Source organism: Strix uralensis, chromosome 2 (genome assembly GCF_047716275.1).
Source record: "Strix uralensis isolate ZFMK-TIS-50842 chromosome 2, bStrUra1, whole genome shotgun sequence".
Classification (NCBI taxonomy): Eukaryota; Metazoa; Chordata; class Aves; order Strigiformes; family Strigidae; genus Strix; species Strix uralensis.
This window is the reverse complement of record NC_133973.1, coordinates 57117529-57138241: the sequence shown is the minus strand read 5'-3', so window position 1 is coordinate 57138241 and position 20713 is coordinate 57117529. Positions and strand designations below refer to the sequence as shown.

At 36.9% G+C, this 20713-nt stretch overlaps 1 protein-coding gene across 2 annotated transcripts in view; it reads right to left on the bottom strand.

Moving 5' to 3' along the window:
- Nucleotides 1-20713, bottom strand: part of ANOS1 (anosmin 1) — a 151602-nt gene that overhangs the window by 52193 nt on the left and 78696 nt on the right. For both annotated transcript variants that reach the window (XM_074858854.1, XM_074858855.1), the window contains exons 3-5: nucleotides 13283-13345; nucleotides 9895-10117; nucleotides 4412-4596 (exon numbers count right to left, since the gene is read on the bottom strand). In XM_074858854.1, coding sequence (XP_074714955.1) covers nucleotides 4412-4596; nucleotides 9895-10117; nucleotides 13283-13345 — 471 coding nt within the window. The remainder of the gene's footprint in view (nucleotides 1-4411; nucleotides 4597-9894; nucleotides 10118-13282; nucleotides 13346-20713) is intronic.

Genomic DNA, 20713 nt, shown 5'->3' with positions numbered 1-20713 from the left:
GATGAACTATCTTCAGTCCCATCCTTTGTCTGAGAGGTTGGGAGAAAATATTCCCTAGCATCTTGGATGTTGCATGCTATTTTGAATTAGAACATGTTCTACATAAACAGGCAAAACTGTTCCTCAGAGAAAGGAAGGCTGAAAGTTACAACTTCTTGTAAGGGAAAGGTGAGATTAGTTAGGATGGGAGGGGAGAAGAAAGAGAATATATGACCCAGCAGAATAGAAATTAGGCCATTCAGATGGGATTCTTGTGTTACTACTCCAAGGGGTTTTTTTGTCTTTTATATATATATATATATATATATATATATGTAAAAATTGGTGTAAGATGGTCTTTGTAGCAAAGACTGGTACAGAGGACTCTCCCCTGTCCAAGGATTACAGTAATCAATGGACTGTTTCATTGTGTTCATTCTCTTTCTTTCACCCTATCAATCCTGGATTCCTTTCTGTACTGCAAATGTTTAATGGAAATAGGAGAGGACAGCCTTACCCGGCTGAGTTCATAGCTCTACACCTTCTTTTGAAACAATGCACAGTGATAAAAGAATTTGCAGTTCAGAGAGTGAAGGGATACCACCAGGTTATCAGAAGAGCTGAGTTTACATTTCTTTCCTCTGATACAGAAGAAACCTGACACTACTGCATCCACCACTCCATCAAAGGACAGCAGACCTCCCCTATTTCATGTGAATGCAATCCCTCACACATGGTGGGCACTCTCTAAGAATGCTTACCAAAGCAAGCCACTCGTGGGAGATGGAGAATGAAACCTTTAGTGTACAGCACTGGTGGTTAGCTCCAGCAAGGATTTCTCACTGTCAAGGGCTGAGAAAATTTTGTGATCAATCCTCAGAACCAGAACTTCAGGTATCTCAGAAACTTGTAAGTTTTAAAAAAGATTAGTTGTCCAGTCTTGTCTAAACTAGAATTTAGACAATTCCAAGGTGAAGCACTAAGGTCTGTCACAATCAAGCTAGCAGTAAGTATTGCCCCTTATTTGTTTTAATAAAGTAAATTTTAATAAAGTTTTAATAAGTAAACTTCATTATTGTCTGTTAATATGTATAATAATAATATATATAAAAAATAATATATATGTGTGTATATGTACACACACACACACACTTGACATCCATTCACACAACACAGGCATGTTCTATCTGAAAATAACTGATCTGGCATATTTGAATTAACTTCATTAATTAGCTGAATACAATTAAATATCTAAGTTTCCAATGTAAACAGTAATACTATTATTTTTAGAAAGCATTAGCAGCAAACAGAATGATAAGTTTGTTCACAAGATTTATGGTAGTCTCATGGGATAGTGCAGCAGGTCCTGCTCAGCTGGTTAAACCTTAAAAAACAGTAGTGTAAGAAACTTGGCATAACCACTTAGGACACTATATCATAGATAACTGGGCTAACTAGTACCTTAGTTCCCATAGTTTTTATATTAACCAATGGAAATTAGTCAAATGGTTAGTTATGTCAAGTTTTCCCAAATATGTGCAGTAAAAAGCTAAAGGTAACAAAATCCCTTCTCCCTGAAACGAAAAACAACTAAAATTGTTTTCAATGTGTTTGCTTTCTTTATATACTTGGAGAGTTAATTAAATAACATATTAATAGATTGAGTCTTCCTCCTTAAAAAGAAAACATCAAAAAAGACTTGATGACACAATACAATACAAAGGAAACAAACTTTTTCAAAATTATTTTTTCAATACCAAGTAAAAATTTATGTGAGACACGAGAAATTGCTTGCAATTAACTCATGTAAAGGCAATAGAAAACAGCAAGGTTTTTTTAAAAGTAAACACCTTAAAATAAAGTTATTGAAAATTATAACCCCATTTCTTCTTAGACAGATAATAAAAATAGAATATTGGATGAGGAAATATGATTAAATATTATGAAATTTCTTATAAGAAGATGAAAATAATAATTTCGCATAATTACACTAGATATGGGCATAGGCACAGAGAAATTCAGATCCTCACCCGCTGCCTTTTTGATCTTCGACTGCTTTTTACATGCTCTTTAGCTTAAGTTGCAGAGTAATGAAAGAGCCAGCACCATCTCCCCTAGACTGAGATGTCCCAGGAGTTCTCAAGCCGAATGGCTGAGCTCTTCACAGCCTTTGCGGAAGGTCTCATACCCCAATCATACAAGAATCATACAAGAACAAATCTGTTATGTGGAGAAGAAAAGCCTGGAGGCTGTGCACACAATCTCTTTAGTCAAACTGGATATCCATCCTTGTGGCTGCAAAATAAATTCTATTGCATGCAGACACACTTAACAAATTTGACAACCCGGTGGGATGTCTAAAACTACAAACACCATGGAGCTACATTACTTTATAGAAACAGAAATTATGATTACTGGCACCCCTCAAGGGTGCCCATCCTGTATATCCCATAAGGTATACACAGTTCAAAAAGTCAGTCAGGCATCCTGAAGCTTGTTCTGAACTGACATCCCCAGTGGGGTCCATCACACAATCAAACACACGACTCGTGATGCAGAAGGGACAGCGAAATTCTCTGAAAGATGTCAGTTGGAGAAGGCTTCTCCTGACACAGTGATTAACTCAGCCCCTTCTGCCTGCCCGCAACAGAGCCCCAGGAAAGGCAGCTGTCAGGGTTCTTATCACTCTTGCACAGGAACACGTTTCTGAAACACTCTCCCTGCACATCCACTGTAAGAAGGCAGAGGTTCGTATACATTCCGCTACTGTGGAGCATATATAGTGCATGCTTCCAGAAATGTGCATGAGGTCTGTTTCTGGGATGAGAAAAAGCACAGCAGAGTGCTACCTTTGCAGACTGGATCCACCAGCCAGAAAAGGTGGGCTTCTTCAGTCTAGCAGTTATACATGGCATGGTAACAGTGAGGAGTAATTCAGATCTGGCTCAGTTTTGCTACACAGTGTTTTCCTGGTGGCAAAGGCAGGAGGCTGTTTGCTGAATATGGAGAATGCAGATTGAAGACCTGTCCCTCAGCTGAGAGATAATAAATAAGTCACTGCAACTTTATCAGGTTTGGAGGTGCGCATGTACCCTTGGACTTGCACAAGCAGTGTTTTGTGCCAGGCTCTGCTGCAGGTGACTTTTTCAGAGCAAGACTCTAACATAGTGACAACCCCCTGTAGCACCACATTGAAGCTAAGAACTTCACTTCTGAGTGTTCAGTTTCACAAGCTTGACTTTAATTTAAGATAGCTTTTTCCTAGGCAATCTGAATTGAGAATGAAGACAGATTGTCACAGAATTTAAACTCCTTGCTTTATTTTGTGGATGGTTCTATTTATTCTCTCTTCCCTTTTTTCACTAGCTATAATGACATTTTGCAGATCTTTTCAAAATCAGCATTTTACTTTTCTTGTCAGCAGGGATGAGGGTGAAGCAGTTAAGATAAATGATTGGAACTCTGCCATCCAGGTGGACTGTCAGCATGTTAAAAAACAGATTGAAACTGGGAAGGAACTAAGTGAAAATTTATGCTCTGTTGGCTGCTTCTCATTAAGAAACATTTGCTCATGAATCTTACATTTTCGGTATGGATTGCACTGAGTGATAAGAGCATGACATCATAGGCTTTTCTGAATTGGGAGGGTAAGATGAAAAAAAACAACTTTACAAAGAATAAAGGGTTTAGTGTATTTTTCCACTCTTTATTTTAAAAATTAAATAGCCTTTTCCCCAATTGTATTTTTTACCTTTTTGACAAGACCCAAGCCATGCCTTGGAGACTGTGCACTGAGGCCCACTGACCTCAAAAGGATTATGTCTCTTATGTACTTCCTTCAGTGGATTTTGGTATCTAATTCTACATTTCTCAAGAGATTTGTGGCTTTCAGGGACTTTGGAATTCCCATTTGAACAGACCATAAGTATGTGCTTACAAGAAAGCACCACTCACTGGCCTTACAAAAATCAAGCCTCCAGCTGGTTCTATACATTTTTGTCTATAGGTAGCAAATCCACAAAATAAACTCATTTTGAAAACACAAACTTCTGATTATTTTTTGTTTTAGGGGCAAGAAAACCATTATTTATGTCCTTACTGATATATATTCCCACATTTTTTATTCAGTATGTATTTTCAATACATACCAAAAGCATTTGATGTTTCTATAACTGCAAAACTGGAAGTGAAAATACTGAAGTACATTTCTCCTGAGTAAATCTAGAAACCAGTTCATTGAGCAGTGAAGTAAGGCCTTGGAGATCTGGATTCTGTTTGCAGCTCTGTCGTGACCTGGAGAGAGACACTATAAAGCGATTCCTCTGCATGAGCCTCCCCACCTGTAAGTGATCCAACTCTTCTCCTATCTGAAGAGGACCTTTAGATCATTGTCTGGAAACTAGGGATCTATATCACTTTACAAAAAACTGACCTGTGCCACAGTTTGCCAGTTAGTAGCATCATCCTCACTTGGATGGATTCCTTGATTCCACCTCCTCTGAACAACATAGATCACAGGCTCAATGGAAATATTGAATTTTGAAGACCACTTCACCTCCAGGTCTCCAGACTGAAGTTCTGTGAATTTTAATTCTTTCCGGGGTTTCAGTGGAACACCTGCAATAGGAACATGCAGACAAAAATATATGAGTAATTTACAAGATGCAATTAAACCATATGTAAATGAAGCTGTATTAAAAAATAATTTTAAAAAAAAAGGAGACTGTTGGTCAGACAGAAGGTAAAAAGGGGGAATGGATAGGCTGATGAGCATGGGAGTTTCAGAACTGTTCATAGCTGACCTATCTCTGCTAACAATAAAACTTGTTTTTAAAAAATCTTCAAAATTATTTCTTTATTTCATTTAAAAACTAAAGGATCTGAAATTTGTAAGCTAAAACTGATCTCACCAAAAACACTTCCCAAATATGCTTTGATAACCTGGAGAAAGATCCCTTTGATCCCAAGCAGAATCAGCTATACCTGTTGTTTGGTTTTTCACCTAATTTGTCCTTAAACACATCTAATGACAGAATTTCCACAGCATCACATCATAATCCGTTCCACTACTTCTCTATCCTTACCATTAGAAAGCTTCCTCATTAGCTTGTTTAGTCTCCTCCACTGCATCTTAAACTCAGTACTTGTCCATGATATTCATGGACCATGGCAAACAGATTCTTTCTTTCATCTATGAAGGAGCCTTTTATGTACCACAAGACTGTTATCATGCCTCTGAATGTTTTCTCCTTCAGTCTAATAACCACAGTGCACTTCATTTTCCTTTTAAACCAGAGTTTCTAGAACTCTGATCATTCTTGCAGTTGTCTCTGGAAACTCTTTCATTGGCCCGCAACGCCCTTCTCTACAGTCAAGCCTAAAACTGGACACAGACTGTGTCTAAGCCCTTACCAATGTAGACTAGAGAAGCAGAATTATTTCACACATCTTACACTAGTCTGATATACTTAAGAAAGTCATCTGCCTTCTCCACGGCAGCATGATCTTACTGACTCACATGAAGCTGTATGGTATGATGTGTCTCTAGGAAAGGTAAAGTCCAAGGTATCTTGGAATACAGATGTATATCAAATTGTTACATTTCAGAGACAAAGATGTCTTTCTAAAATTTTACAGTAATTTCTCATTTTACAGCAATGCTGAAGGACAGTTATGTTGTTTCTACTGCTGGTAACATCACCTTTTTAAAAACATCTGCAGTAGCTTGAAGGAAGAAACAACTCTTTAAATTTGGCACCTTTTGATTAAATCAACAAACTAAGTGTTAGATACATTTCTCTATACAGACTTTAGGAACTCGTATATTTGAGTGCGCAGCATTTTGTCACTTCAGGATATGTCACAAGATTTCTATGCTGATATCTAAATCTTCTTAGCAAGTTATCGTATGCACTTTAGCTATTTTGTCATTTCAGTGGGCATCCACGTAAGTCCAGCTGTATGTGTTGGCTCGATAAATTGTTTCCTACTCAGCCTGCCACAGATGACCAAGTACCAGAATTTCCTTAGGTGAGTAAATCACTTTTATATTTTAAGAGATCTTCCCCTAATTCTAATTATACAATTAGCTACAAGTAAATAAAAGTTGATTTTGTAGCCCCTGAAGAAACGTAAAATCAACCTGAGGAAAATCCAGTACTTAAATCTGGTTATGACAGCAGTTTAAACCCTGGATATCCTTCAACAGCCTGCAGTCTTAGTCTAATATAACGAACATCACAGAACATGTCAGTTTGGATTTCCACATTTGAAAATCCTTTTTTAATTATGATGTACAATAATCCTACAATTTGCATGTTAAGAAAACTTCCATATGCTTTGCATTAGGGGCAGTTGGATTCACTTGATTGCAAGTATCTCAGCCTCTCCGGTGTTACGTAATTGCGTGCAGATGGAGCGCAGCAGCACAAACAACGAGAGCACAGCACAAGTGCATTTAAAAATACTTTTGTAGAACCAGCACCATCAATTTAATATCCAGATGTGTAGATCCAATTACTCTTCAATGTGCTTTTTATTATGTAAATGGTCAGCCCTTTCATTGTGCTGGAACAAATTAGGCCTCTGAAGTCTGCAGTGCTTCACTGAAGAATTAAAATCACTGATTGCTGTATGTGTGCAACACCAGGGCCCAGGGAAAATGTTTCTAAAGGTGTCTTTCAAACAGCACATGCATCTCTGTGCCATGAAAAATAAATGCTACTGGTCCATCATAAGAATCTGTATCTTAATTGTCGGTTCCCCAGGAATTCAAGAAGTTTCCATGGAAGGGTTTTGGACAGTAAATGGTTCATTCATGGCATCAGTACAGTTATAAACACAGTTGTTCAAAGCCTCAGAGATGTGCACTGTTAAAACTGTACATTATATTTTTAATACAAAACTATTCATGAAAAGAGCCTTTAAACTTTGGGTGACCATCTGGCTCCAGCTATCCTATTATGATATTGTCATACCATCATACCCTTTAAATGCCATAATGTCTTCACAATTTACCTTGCCCAGATCTGCAGTTTGGTCTGCTGTATGGATTGCTCCCTTACACGTTTCAGACAAAACTAGTTAGGCTGGTTTAGACAGCATGAACACTAAATCTATGTCAAAAAGAGGTTGCCGAAAGTTCACACAAGTAGGTGTATCATGACATCTGAGAGACCACTAACTTCTGAACAGGTAAAAGGTGATGGGTAATTTTTTCAGCTGTCACCAGCAGAGCATGGGAAAAGATACATGTCTTTGTCCTTACTTGCACATTAGACAAAGTGAACCTGGTAATGCATTTTCCATACCTTTGTCTTCTTTCCTTTTCCTTCTGCATTTTTAAACTGTTTTATTTCTAAGCAGAGATATTGCCCCCATATCTAACTCTGAAGTACCAAATTTACTTTAGGCACTGTTATTTATAACATTGTTATGTCCATATAGAAAAAAAAAATTAGGTAGGCCATGGAGAAGGGACACTTTCTGAAGTCCTTCACTAGTTGAGACAACATAAAGGAGGTGGAAGAGGCAGACGACAGTAGGAGAGAACGTTTGATATGTCCAGTAAAGAGAAATAAAAATGTGAAGACTGTGTAACTGATTAGTAATACTTCCAACAGAGATGAAAAAATACAATTATAATGGCCAGTTTGAAGATTATAGTGAATGCAAGCTAATAAACAATTAGGATAACAAGTAACTGGACTTGTTATGTTAATCCAACATTTGCAACATATGACTTTGGTGGCAGTGTACTTACATTAATATTCTTTTAGGACTGGGCTTTAGCACTCAGTACCAGAGGGCAAACGCAGTTTATAAGTCCAGCAAATCAGATGGGTATTTTATATCTGCTGTTGTAACTAATCTCCAGAGCTTGATCAACAGTGAAACTATAGGAACTTCTGTAGACTCTTAGATTCAATCTGAGTTCATTTTCTAGCTGTGACTGCTGTCAAAATGATAAGAATAAGTACTAAACATATTCACTAGATCTTACTCATGCTTGCAGAGTTTGCTCTTCCTTACTGACAGGAAGGTCATTTACCACTGGAGGAAATGAATAGTAAGCCTACTCCACTTCTATTTGTCCTTTGTTGCAGAAAGACAGCTTGAAGAAGCTAATTAGCTGAATTCATAAGCTGAGAAGGCAGTATGGTATTGGGCTTGCCCTTATTCTGCAAGACATATATGCTCTTACAAGCAAGCACCTCCCGCAGATAGGTGATAAGATGTTAGAGGAGGTTAGTTCTGCTCCTATATAATTAGGCTGAACAGCAGTAGACTTCCCAGTGTGCAGTTATACAATGTATCATATCCTGTCATATCCTGTGTCCTCTCCAAAAGCATGTCATCTTGTTTCATTTGTTTCTTTGTCTGCTTGTTTTGTTTTTGCCTTTTCCAGCTGTTAAATTTACTGGAATGCCTTGTAGTTGTGGTAAGGAGCCTGATCATGTAAATCATTACATATACAACACAAATGCAAGTTTATCACTCTGGTCATTTGTCTAAAGAAGGTGGAAGAAATAACTGATTCATTTTAATTTTCATTTTGAAAGGTGCTGTGTATAAGATTGTATTAATTCCTCACAGCTTTAAAGGGGCTGCTCTGAAGTATCTTGGAAACAAGAGAATATCCCTTCTGCACTGGAAATCTGGATCACAGTATTGCTCCATACTTTGAGTACTAGCTTCATCAGTTTTGTGCTTACTCAACCTCTACAACTTCTAGATCAAATTTTCTCCATTTATGGAAGTAAATAAGACTTAAATAAGTAAATAAGACTTCCTGATGGCCCATCCTGTACACTCAAAGACAGGATTCAAAGTCAAAGCACATTATTTCTGACATACATTCTCATCACTAGGGACATTCAAAATGAGGCATCAACATTTCAGTTAAAGCAATGAACTTAAAAATAAAGTCACCATCTCCTTCACATATTTTACCATTTTTCATCCACAGATGGAAATAAGTCTGGATTCAGACCTAAGCCTGGAGTTTAGTTCAGAGTTCTGCTGATTAGGCTCTCCACAGAGAGCCCATGCTATCAGAAGAATAACTGTTTAATATTTACTTTTTATCACTGAAGCAAGGAGAATGGATTTCTAACGAAACATTCCAACTCTGTGGAACAAGAACATGCCTTTCATAAATGCTCATTGTTCTGAGTTAGGAGCACATTTTCAGAATATTTCCATGTATAAAGCTTTTTTTAATTCCAATAAATTAAAATCTGGAATTTCTCTAAGCAAATAATTTCTTAGTTTGTTGTTCTTGCCAATGGATGTCAAGGAAAACCTTTTTTCACAGAATCTCAGGACTCCAATCAATTAAAGATTTTTGAATAAGATTGCCTTAGATTTAAATAATGAATGAATATACATATGTGTGGATATTGTAATCTTTCATTATTTTGTTTTTAGGTCATTAAGAACACCAATACCAAATATACTGCATTGATTTGTTCTTTTACCAGATTATTTTACACTTCTTATTTGGTAGTCCCACCTGCTTGACTTATAAACATAAATGGTATTTGTGATTAATAGGACATGAACTATTTATCGTTAAACATTTTCCTGCTCCATTCTCTCTCATCTACCTCAAATTAAGTGAGATTCACCTAAATTGGAAAATTTGTTCTGCTTACAATGATTCATTATAGCCACCTGTTTACATTCCACAGACTTCCAGGCATGGGCTTCACAAGGGGAAAAAAAATCAGAACTTGAGCAACATTCTTCTCTGGCTTTCCACCCTTTCAGTGTCCACCCACATCTCTACAGGCACCTTTCCTTTTTCCTTCCGACCATACAAACTCCTATGAAATGAAAGTCCTGGTTTTCTACAAGACACTGTTATGGCCTGAAGTTACTAGCCCAGTATGAGTACATATTAATAATCTCTACCTTTGTACAGATTTTTTGGAACTTGGCACGTATGACCGCATCCATTGGAACAACATTTCTTCACTCCAGAACATTCACTATCAGCTTCACAGCTTTCAACACAGGCAGCTGCAAAACCACTGGCCCTCTCAGGTGCTGGGCAGTCCCCTTGCTTCACAGACAGGATGTATTTAAGGAATTCACAGCTAGTTAGGCATTCATAATTCTTCTTGGGGAAAAGAGGCTGAAGGGAAAACAAAAGAATTGTATAAAGTTTTCAGCAGGAACACAGAAAAAACAAACAAACAAAAAAAACCCAAAATGAAAAGATGTTGTATGTTTTCCATGACCTCCTAAAGGAAAATTCAGATTTTCAGCTCTTGCAAAACTATCCCTGAAGATTTGTATATTCAAGCCACTTCTAAAAAAGCATTCCAAGTAAAGAATGATGAATTCCCTCAAGTAAGACCACCATCTTTAATGGAATAAAGTTGATTACATCTGCCAGCTATCCCTTGTTTTCCTCACATTGGCTGTCTACAAAGTTGCTCAATGACAGATTAAAAACATTCCCAAAACAAAGGGGAGGCAATGGTCAGACAGTCTTTTTTTTGACTACCCCACATTCCTCCCTTTGTACTTCCTAACACTTTACCCACAATATCTGATGTAATGCCACTCTAAATAAAGAAGTGAAATCTTTTTCATTATACTGTTTGAACTGAGTTGGCTAAGAGAAGATTTTGCAGTATATTTATGTTCCTGCCAGCATATTAGTAATTGTATAGCTCTTCATGAAACTGGAACTAAATTTCTGATAAAATGATCAGCAGAAAATACAGATTAAAATAAGCCTTAAATATATTGATTAAAGATCAAAGTAAATGCTACTTCTTTGAGAAATCAAGTCCTAGATATACGAGACATTGTTTCAACACATAGACATTTTATAGAATGTGTACTAGTGAGAGGTTTGCAAGGTTCACTTAAAACTGTATTAAAAATAGCATCTAGCACCCTGGGGAGAACATTGTGTGTGACATAAGGATTTCATCTCCTCTTTTAACTGATGCTTTATTTAGTTTGGTGCAAAAACAGCTAAAGTGATTCCCTCAAAGTGATTGGTGTAACTGTAGAGGGGCAACCCATGTAACTGAGGTTATCTATAGCCTGCCTTTCTATCTCAAAGCAACCAAAAAGCTTCCACTCTGACAGATCTGATTTACAGATTCCTAAGCCCACAAAGGAATTATAACTCACTCTCCATACAACTATTCATGAAACTTCTGCAACTTCCTTTCATATTCAAATGTTTTACTTTCTTATTTTTACTGTTCTCATACTTCTGGCAAAATGAGAAAGACTTCACTATTATGGACGTCCAGGTGTTTCACAGACTATGTGTCAGTTTATTCTCCAAAGTCACCGTGGTCTAAGAATGTGCCACTACATTACCTCTCCCATCTTGTCCTACAGAACAGTCCAGAATTTTTGAATCTGGGTTTTAAGGAAGAATTTCGGTGTTAAGGCCAAAATGAGCTGTCCTTAACTCTCCTACTAACCCCCGTGATCCTCGGACATGCATTCCTACTGTTCCCCCCATTGGAATACACCTCATCCCACGGTTAGCTCAGTAAGAAGCCAAACCAGCAGGAAACTGAATTTATAGAAAGAAAGGAGTCAGGTAAATGGTCTCCTTTTCTTCTTCACACATAAGGGTTCCTTTAACATTACTACACATTCAGTAAATAAGAAGTAACATACCAAGCAGGGACCTTGAGAAACACAAAGCTAAATTGTTGCTTCCAAATTTTTTACAAAATACAAAAAGATTGAAAACACTCTCAAATGAAAACAGCCTCCTTTAATTCAATCAAACAATGTCTATGGTGCATACATGAGTCTGAGAGAAAGGAAAGTGGTCTTTTGTCTGTGTGTGAAGCTAATTTCAAATCCTAAACCATCACAAATTTGCAGCTACTTAATTAAAAACTTTATAGCTCCCTGAGGCATAATATGTCCTCAAGGCTTCTCCTCCTCACCCTATTTCACAGCTCATTTTTCAGTTAGCTGCTAAATGTGCTGCTCTTCATTACGGGCCTTTGAAGTTCTAAATTTAGCTTCAACCACAAAACACTAATCAAAGAGGGATGCTCACTACTTTTAACTACAATAGAACAGTGTTCTACAAATGTTTTCCTTTTAAACCAATTTTATACATATTTTCACCCATATCTGGAAACATACAGCCTGAGTGAGAAGTGATATATGAGAATGGCATAAATTAGATCAACTAAAACTGCTTTAATCCACTACCCTAAAGTTTTGTATATAAGGAAGCAGCAATTAATCTGCGTTAAAAAACTCTTAAAAGGATTGGTCTTCATGAGAAAAATTTGTCTTCTAATATGACTACATAGATCAGTAATCCAGTAATCCCTATTTACACATAGTCGGATCTAAATTTTTTTTTAGTTGAAATTACAGCTTTATTATCATCTTCATGATGTTTAAAATCATTTAAACATAAGACATGCTCTTGTACCAGAAAAAGAGTGCCCATAGTGATGAGGGAGTTAAATCAGTGTATCAGTGAGATCAACATATCAATTAAGGTCACTTCTATTTTTTTATAGGAAAAGCTGAAAATCATCAGAATCATACACTTTCATAGACTTGACTAAAGTTGTATCTTTATATTGATTTCATTATAATAAAGCAACTTTTTACTGAGATGGTATTTCCATTTTGTACTAAAAAACACAAGACCTGTAACAGCTGACTTCCACCAACTCAGCAGTCATGTTTTAAATCCAATAAAACCATCTCATTTTTTGTACTAGTTTAACTGATCTAGGTTTGCTCATTCACTAAGTCATTCTGAAACAGTTTTGCAAAGACTTGTTCCTGAATAATTATGCATTTTGATAGTAGTCTTCTGAACTAGGAGTCCACAATCTAGTTACTCTAGGAGAGATATTCTTTTAGAAATCAGATTGACTTTCACATACAGGAAAACCATCTTTTCTAGCTACTCTGCAACAAGGATTTTCAAACACTGACATTTTGTCTTTTAAACAAAGATACTCTTTCTTACACATGACCAGAAAAGATAGAAGGACATGTGGTAGAAATAGTATCTTACAGGAGGGATTTAACAACACCTTCTGAGAGAAGCTATGTAAGGGTGGCTGGATCAAGTCTTAAAACTTCAAGTTGAGATAAATCATTTAGTCAGAAAAAAAAAATTAAATTCATACTTAATATGGCTAAATTGTTATATATGTATCCATTCAAATGAAGGCAAATGCTGTAAAAATCCTATGTTTGTTAGCTAATTGAAGCTAATAATTTAAATGAAAGAGACAGCTAGAACAAACTGAGAAAGAGCGCCCTTGGGCTGACATACCTCACAGAAGCTTTGGCAATGGTTTTTCTTCAAGTCCCAGGACTCTTTGCAGGGCTCCAGGCACTAGGAAGAATCAGGAGGCAGATAAGTGTTAGGAGGAGAAATAAATAAGCAACCCATTTCTTCTCCAGTTGTTTGTTTGGCCCATAGGAAGTTAATAATAGGCTTTAAAAATCCACTTCTCCTGAGGATAAGACTGTGTCATTGAGTCATGGTGTCAGAGCAGGGTCATGCCAAACCATGGTTAGATTACAAGAAATATTTTCAGTATTTCTTACTGTACAAGGCAATCGCCTCACTTGTTTATATGCCAACCTATTTTCTGCCTTTTTTAATCTAGGTCCTAATACCATTTAACACAGTGCCACTGGATCACAGAAACAATGTCAAAAGCACTGTTCTAAACTACAGAAAGTTAAATCTTCTCCTCTCTGACCAGCCTAAAGATTAGACGGGTACACTGCCTTCCCAAGCGAGAAACTATTTCATCAAGCTATGGAGTAAACTCAGCAGAGGTTTAACCGCTATTCCTGCATAAATAGACAATGTTCACTGGTCTGTTAGCAAACCCACTTTATTTCAAGTACCACATTATCATTTCTTCACCTTCAACCTCTACTGCAAGGTTATACAGAGAGTTGAGATTCAAACTCTGCAAATCAGAGTCAAGCTTCACAGCATAGCATAAAGAAAAATCACACTATTAAGAGCATTTATTGCAGTTGAAACATAAACTTAGACTCACATCCAGAAACCTTTTCTCTTCCTTTGTTAAAAATATGATCTTGGAAAATACTGGCATTGTTGGGAGTTAATAACACCTACTCCTTCCTGCACCAAAAAGAAAGGCTTTTGACATGCAATTTAGTATTTATATAACTTGTTTATCTTATACATAGCATTAGATTGGATCCATATACATTTATGCTATTCAAAAACAAGCATGAATACATATAGGCTGTATCTCAGCTGTCTACCTGTATCATCAATGTACTAAACAAAATAGTGTTTTAGAAGTTAAGTGTTTTTCTTACTAACAACAAAACCTTAAAAATATAATAAAACCATTAGTCACAGAGGTTACATATTTCAGGAATGAAAAATACCACTCAAACTTTTTCTCTATATATATTTTAGTATTTTAGACTCAATTTCTAGCTCTTCAAAATTCACAATGTGTTGTATACAGAGTAATTAGAAGGATACATTATAAAATGTCACTGAAGTCAGTAATTTTAATTAATTCCAGAGTGTTGTTCCTCCTGTGGTATAGTTACCTCACCTTTGAGCTCAGTTCCACTGTCATGCCAATTTTACAACTCTCCTAACAGTCTGATGGCTTTAGCCCCAAATTACAGAAGTATAAATGGTGTAAAGACAAAATGGGCAACAGTTTGACCACACTGGGACTTTGTCAGTGATCCCCAAGGCTGTCAGGATTTTTATATTCTTGCCTTCTCTGAATTCTTACTTCACTGCTGCACAGCCACACAGAGAATATCTAAACCAGCACATCCACAATCTTGAGATAACAACTAGGACCAAGTTCATGCTGACTGGACCGCCTTCCTTGCAGGCTCTAGAGCAAAACAGTTGGTACTCCTGGAAGAAAATACCAAGATGCTATATGCTGCAGAGGGTTTGTTCAAGGCATAAGTAGGCTCCAGAACTTGATGCCTTGTCTGGCTGCCACTCTGTTGCAGTAATCACTCAGGACAGCGCAGGTTTCTTTCAGTTGAGCCCCAGCATTTCCTGCCATTAGGGCAAGCAGAGACGATGGGCATCTCAACTCAAACACTTCAAAGGAAAGATGGACAAAACCAAACCAGGACTGAGCAGTATCCTGCAATATGACTGCTCTCAGAATACTCCAAGGAAAGCAGATGATGTAGCAAGCCATAAGGCCTCCATCATAAGCCTTATAGGCTCTGACTAGAGTACTCACTCTTACCTACACATAAACAAAAAAAATCTTCCTACTCCTGCTGTATGAGGAGTCCTCAGAGCACTGGGCTTAGCCTAGCACCATGGGCTACTGTAGAAACAGACTGCCTAGCTTTAGTGGAGCTTTATGATTCCCTAAGTTGGAGAAAAACTGCTAGCAGACAGAAGTGTTGCTAATAAATTTGCACTAGAAGAGTTTGGGACTGTCCTTCTAAAAAAGCAGTTGTTAAGCTTGCAATAACAAAGATGAGAGCAACTCACAAACAGAGGTTTGTGCATTTATCCTCCTAGCTAATCTGTTATGAGGTTCCCCTAAAGTGGGAAGCTGGAAAAGCTGGAAGCTTGGATCCAGCTCTCACCTTTGAGCTGTTGACTTAAATGTAAATCAGCTGAGATCTTGAGATCCCCCTGTCTGGTGAGCTTTATCCTCTGAATGGCAATCATCTCAGTTAGAGAGATACTTTTTTTTCCCCTGTGAAGTCTCACCTGATGTTTTTTATGTGCAGAGGGAAATGTGTTCCAGATCCAATGTGTTACATACATGTCAGCTCTGAAGAAGGGCTATTGTGTACATAAATTCATCTTTTTCCAGACATCTCAGCTTTCCAGTAAACTCTCTGTCCTCATAAACTTTAGCCTGTCTGGTTCTGTTAAACTTTCTCATCCCATTTACATGTGTCACTCTGAGCTGTATCTTTTATCTGCAACAGGTTGTGGGTTTTTTCTCATCTTTGGCATGCTTTGCTATGAATGTGCATCAGGATGAGTCTACCAACAAACAAACATGCATTTTGCAGTGCTCTGCACAGTACTGTAGTAAAACATTTCTCCCTCCACTATGGATCGCCTCCATTTTTAGTCCATCTAGCCAAGACAAGCATCAAGTTGAAAACTCTCTCATAAAAAAGCAGAATCAGGCCTTACATCAACAGCAGCTGAAAGTTTTCTGACAGGTATCACTCCATGCATAATAAAAATTAAAATCAAGAAAAAGTCAGTTAGAACTAGTGGCAATAACATCTGTTTTCTTAAATCCAAGTCTTCAGAGAATACAGAAAAGCGCACACATCTTAAAATTTGGATAATACATTTCTAATAATTTTAATGGAACACAGCAAATGCCTGACCCAAAGCTCCCCAGACCAACAGGAGTTATTTCACTGGTGGTGTGTTTAGCCTTGATGTCTGAAAGGAATGTATACCGCATTTCTCACCAATAAGAAGAGTTTCAAGGAAATACCTAAAACACCCATGTGAAAACTATTCCCACCCAACAGGTAAACACGTCCAGGTTTTCTGGATTAGTGTAAATGTGTGTGCCTGTTAAAAGGATACTGAAAACCTCTATCCAGGATAAGAAGGAATCTAGGACAAGCAGTAGCTGGCAGCTGGTTTTTGTCTCTATGTAATAAAAAATACCTTGCAGACGTTACCACCCACCCTCAGAAGCTAAGCTTAGGTATGTAGATGGCAGACCACCAGCAGGCAGGAGAGCAGCGGCATGGGAAGCGTGCCAGCAGTCCATTCAGCAGATGTCACCGGTCCCTTGGAGCCACTGCTGACTGCTGCCCCAGCAGCACTGTAAAGGCTGCTCTACTAATGGGGTGGGAACAGATATGAAACACAGCATTGAACCAGTCATTATGGGCCGGTGGCACTCTTCAGATGATGAGTGTAAATCACACTGCCCTTGTTAAATTGAATCCTCCTAAAGCACCTGTTTTGTCATCTCCTCTTGTTAAGTCTGCAAGTTGTAGGCCTGCCTTCCTCATCCAGACTGCTGCAGAGTTGTTATTAAGTACTAAACAATTGCATCAAAAGCCCAAAGGAGTGCTGATAGAAAGTACCCCAGCATTTGTCATCCTTTAAAGATGGGGGGGGGGGCGGTACATACACACACACACATAGGTATAAGTATGTATCAGGTACTACTATAGACCTGTTAATATTCAGACTGTGTAAAATCAGGGACAAGGGCAAAGTACTGTTTCATTCAAGAAAGAAGGATTACTATTGCTTTGAAATATTTGAGGTTTATATCTTTAATTTCATTTTTTAAAAATATGCAGTTAAGGGCCCTGTTAGAGAAGGTTTTTCTCTATTTTTTAAACTGTAAATAAAGCAACTTAGCATATGATTAGCATATGATGCATGCCATTTACTTTAGTTAGTAAAGGGATTTTCAAAATAGTCCATCAACACTTGCTTAGGAAATGTTGCCTTTGACCTGAATGGGACAGAGTTACACCAACACAGCAATTTTGAAAGTGTAATGAATTTCAAAACATCATTTAAGTATTAAAATAAATATTTATTCAAATACAGTATATTTATTCATATCCTGTATATTTATTCAAATATTATATTTAAGTTAAATAGCTGAATTTAACATATCAAACATTTATTTTGGAGTAGAAGAGTCTACCCACAGTATTTTTGTTTAATAAGGCTTCTCCCCTCACTGAAGTGGAACCAAGTCATATACAAACTGTTGCAAAGAGAATGGAATCAAAATGTTATAGCTGGAATGTAATTATTCTTTTCATTATCATTCACCATTCCAGTTGCTCACAAAAGCAAGGTCAGAAATTAAAGATTTATGTTTAGAATATATATTTAAGTGTTTTCCTGTCCTAAGGTATTTAATTAAATGGAATTTGGTTAAAAAGAGAAAGAAAAAAACACTTTTCAGTGTACAGTCTCCTAAGAACCTGCCATGTCATGAAGAGAAGTACCTAAAAAATGCAGGTACTCACTATCTGGCACTGAGCAGAGAACATTCTTGGGGTCAGGAATTTAACCAAAGTCAAAGGAGAACAGAGTGTTCATCACTCTTAGAGAGAATAATTTTGTGATGAGTACACTTAAATATGCAACTGTGCCCAAAGGAACCATGAAAAAAAGTTATTTTCAATCTGTAAATTTTAGCACAGTGGCAGTAAACATGATGCAAAACATAAACAGGAAGCAAGAGAAAAATAAGTGATTTTGAGATTTTTTTTTATCTACATCTGCTGTTTATCAATAGGAATAGAAATCGTTACTTTCTCTGTCTCAAAAATTGAACTGTGAGCTGTATGAAGAACACAATTTTTTGGTTTCAGAACAGTAAATGTACAGTTGAATGTTTACCCAGTCCAAATTAATTAACAGCATGCTAGTTTGGTAGAACAATATTAGGTATTAGCAATATCACACCATAGAACATACTAAATTTTGAATAGTTTGAACAACTACTTTTCTTCTTTACGAGTCATTAGAAGCAGGATGTGTTTACTGAAACTATTTCTCATGATAAAACCGAGGAGATCCATCAGGAAGATTTATAATTTAAAAAAATTTGGTACATCAATTAAAAAAAAAATCTCCCATTAGTTCTGGATTATATTTTCCCAAAAGATCCACACACACAAAAAACAATCCTCAAACATTCTCTTCCTAGAAGATACATCTCATTTACTAATGCCAAAAAGAAGTATCAATATTTACATTACTCTTTGAATCAAAGACCAGATTAGATTCTCCAACTTGTCACATGAGTCTGATTTGGTACTTCTGCACTTAGGAGGACATGATGTAGTTCTAAAAGCTATACCTATAAAGAAATAATTTAGAAGAATAGAATGTTAATTGTGCATAAAAGTAGGTAAGAATCACAACTCTTTTAATAATTTGCAATGAAACATAAGAAAAGCATCCTGGGATGAGACCAACTAATACATTTGAAGGACTTTGGCTGCCCACTTCAGGAATGTACATAATTTTTGTCAAATAATTTTATAAAAGTTTAATTATACATTTGTCTCTCAACTTCCTATGGTAATGCATGTCCTCATAAACTTTAAGATGAGTATTTTCCTTTTATAGGTTCAAGGCAGCTTACCCGAATTCTGCATGTTAAAATGAAAGAAGTGTTTGGTTATGAAATTGAAGACACACTCTTTTAAAGGTCCCTGGTCTATTTGTTTTTAAATCTTCAGTTTAAATCTTTGACCAGCAAGTACTCAGGTATGGACTGTCTACCCACCCAGAACACACAGGTGTGACTGTTTCATAATGTATCTTACAAAATTAAAAGATAAGGTAAACAGAACTATATGCAGTGAGAATTTCAGGCACTTAGAGTGATGAATGCTACTGAGGCAGGAAAGTGAATCCAGAATCATGATGCAAAAAACCCTTTTCTCATTTTCATGCTAGATCATTCTTGATGCTCTCCAAAATCCATGCTTGATAGTTTGATTGATTTGGAGGCTTCATGTGAGCAATTCTCCATGTGAGTGGTTCATGGTATCAGGGTATTGCACTCAAGTTTGTGGGCACTCTTCCCAGTGATAAGTGCCTAAGATGAGGCACTGCAGCACTTCAGGTATGATCAATTTCAGGCGCTCATATGCCCTACTAGGTCAGGCACCCCCTGTACACATCTATTGTTTAAAACAAACCATTAGAGGTAGAGATGCACTAATGAATCAGCAAGTTCCTCAGGCCAAAAAAATCCGCGAGCCCAGAGCAGTGTTCAACTGCAGAATCAGTAGTTGTCATATTAGCTTGTAGGTTGATATGTACCACACAAGAAGACTCGGCATTTTGTGACATCCATTTTAAGCCGAGTCAGTCTCTTGCTTCTCTGCCTCTTTTGCCTCTCTTCCCCCATTAGCAGACTGAACCATCAGAGCACTAGTCATAAACTTTCTAGAAACTTGGTGTAACATTTTATCTCCTAAAATTCAGTTACATTTAATGTAGACAGGAAGAGGTTTAAGTATCTTTAAAACTTTGAAAGTCTAATAGGAACAACTGTGAAACGTATTCTTTTATGTAAAGTAGCAGTTTCATGTGGCTACCTGGAGTTACTCCTCTGTTCGTGTTAAAGAGATTCTCATGAGAATTACACTAGAAATAAATTTCCCTTGTAACTAAATAAACAAACGGGTTAAATGACAGAGAAAGGTTCCTTGTCTGTATTGCCTTGTTTTCTCTCCTGTAGGTCAGTGAGCATCATGATCTGGTGAAAAGGAGTGATTTTGTATTCGAGGATCAAGTCTTAATTAAATTAGTTACAGTTGGGGTTATTCTGTGACATTATCATGTACACTGGGAACCCAGCTGATACTGTCTGAAAGTATTGCTAATTGTAGAGCTGGTTTTGAATGAAAGCCAGGTCTTAGATTTTAAATGGTCACTAAAGAATGTGCTACTTGGTTAGAGTGACCTGGGTCTTTAAAATCCCTTTAAGGAACACTCTTAGTCCTTCTTGAAATGTATTTTTTCTTGTTCTATACTGATAACATCCTGGCATGTACTGTAATAGGGTAGATGACAAGGAACAAGTTACTAATGTGGAATTTGTTATCATCTGTAAGTACTAATTTATTCTAATTAATAAAAGTATGTGTATATATATATACACAAAGAAAAAGAAAAATCTTTCATTTGTAATCAACATTCAGACAGTTCATCCTTACGTTTTAGGACAGATAACTG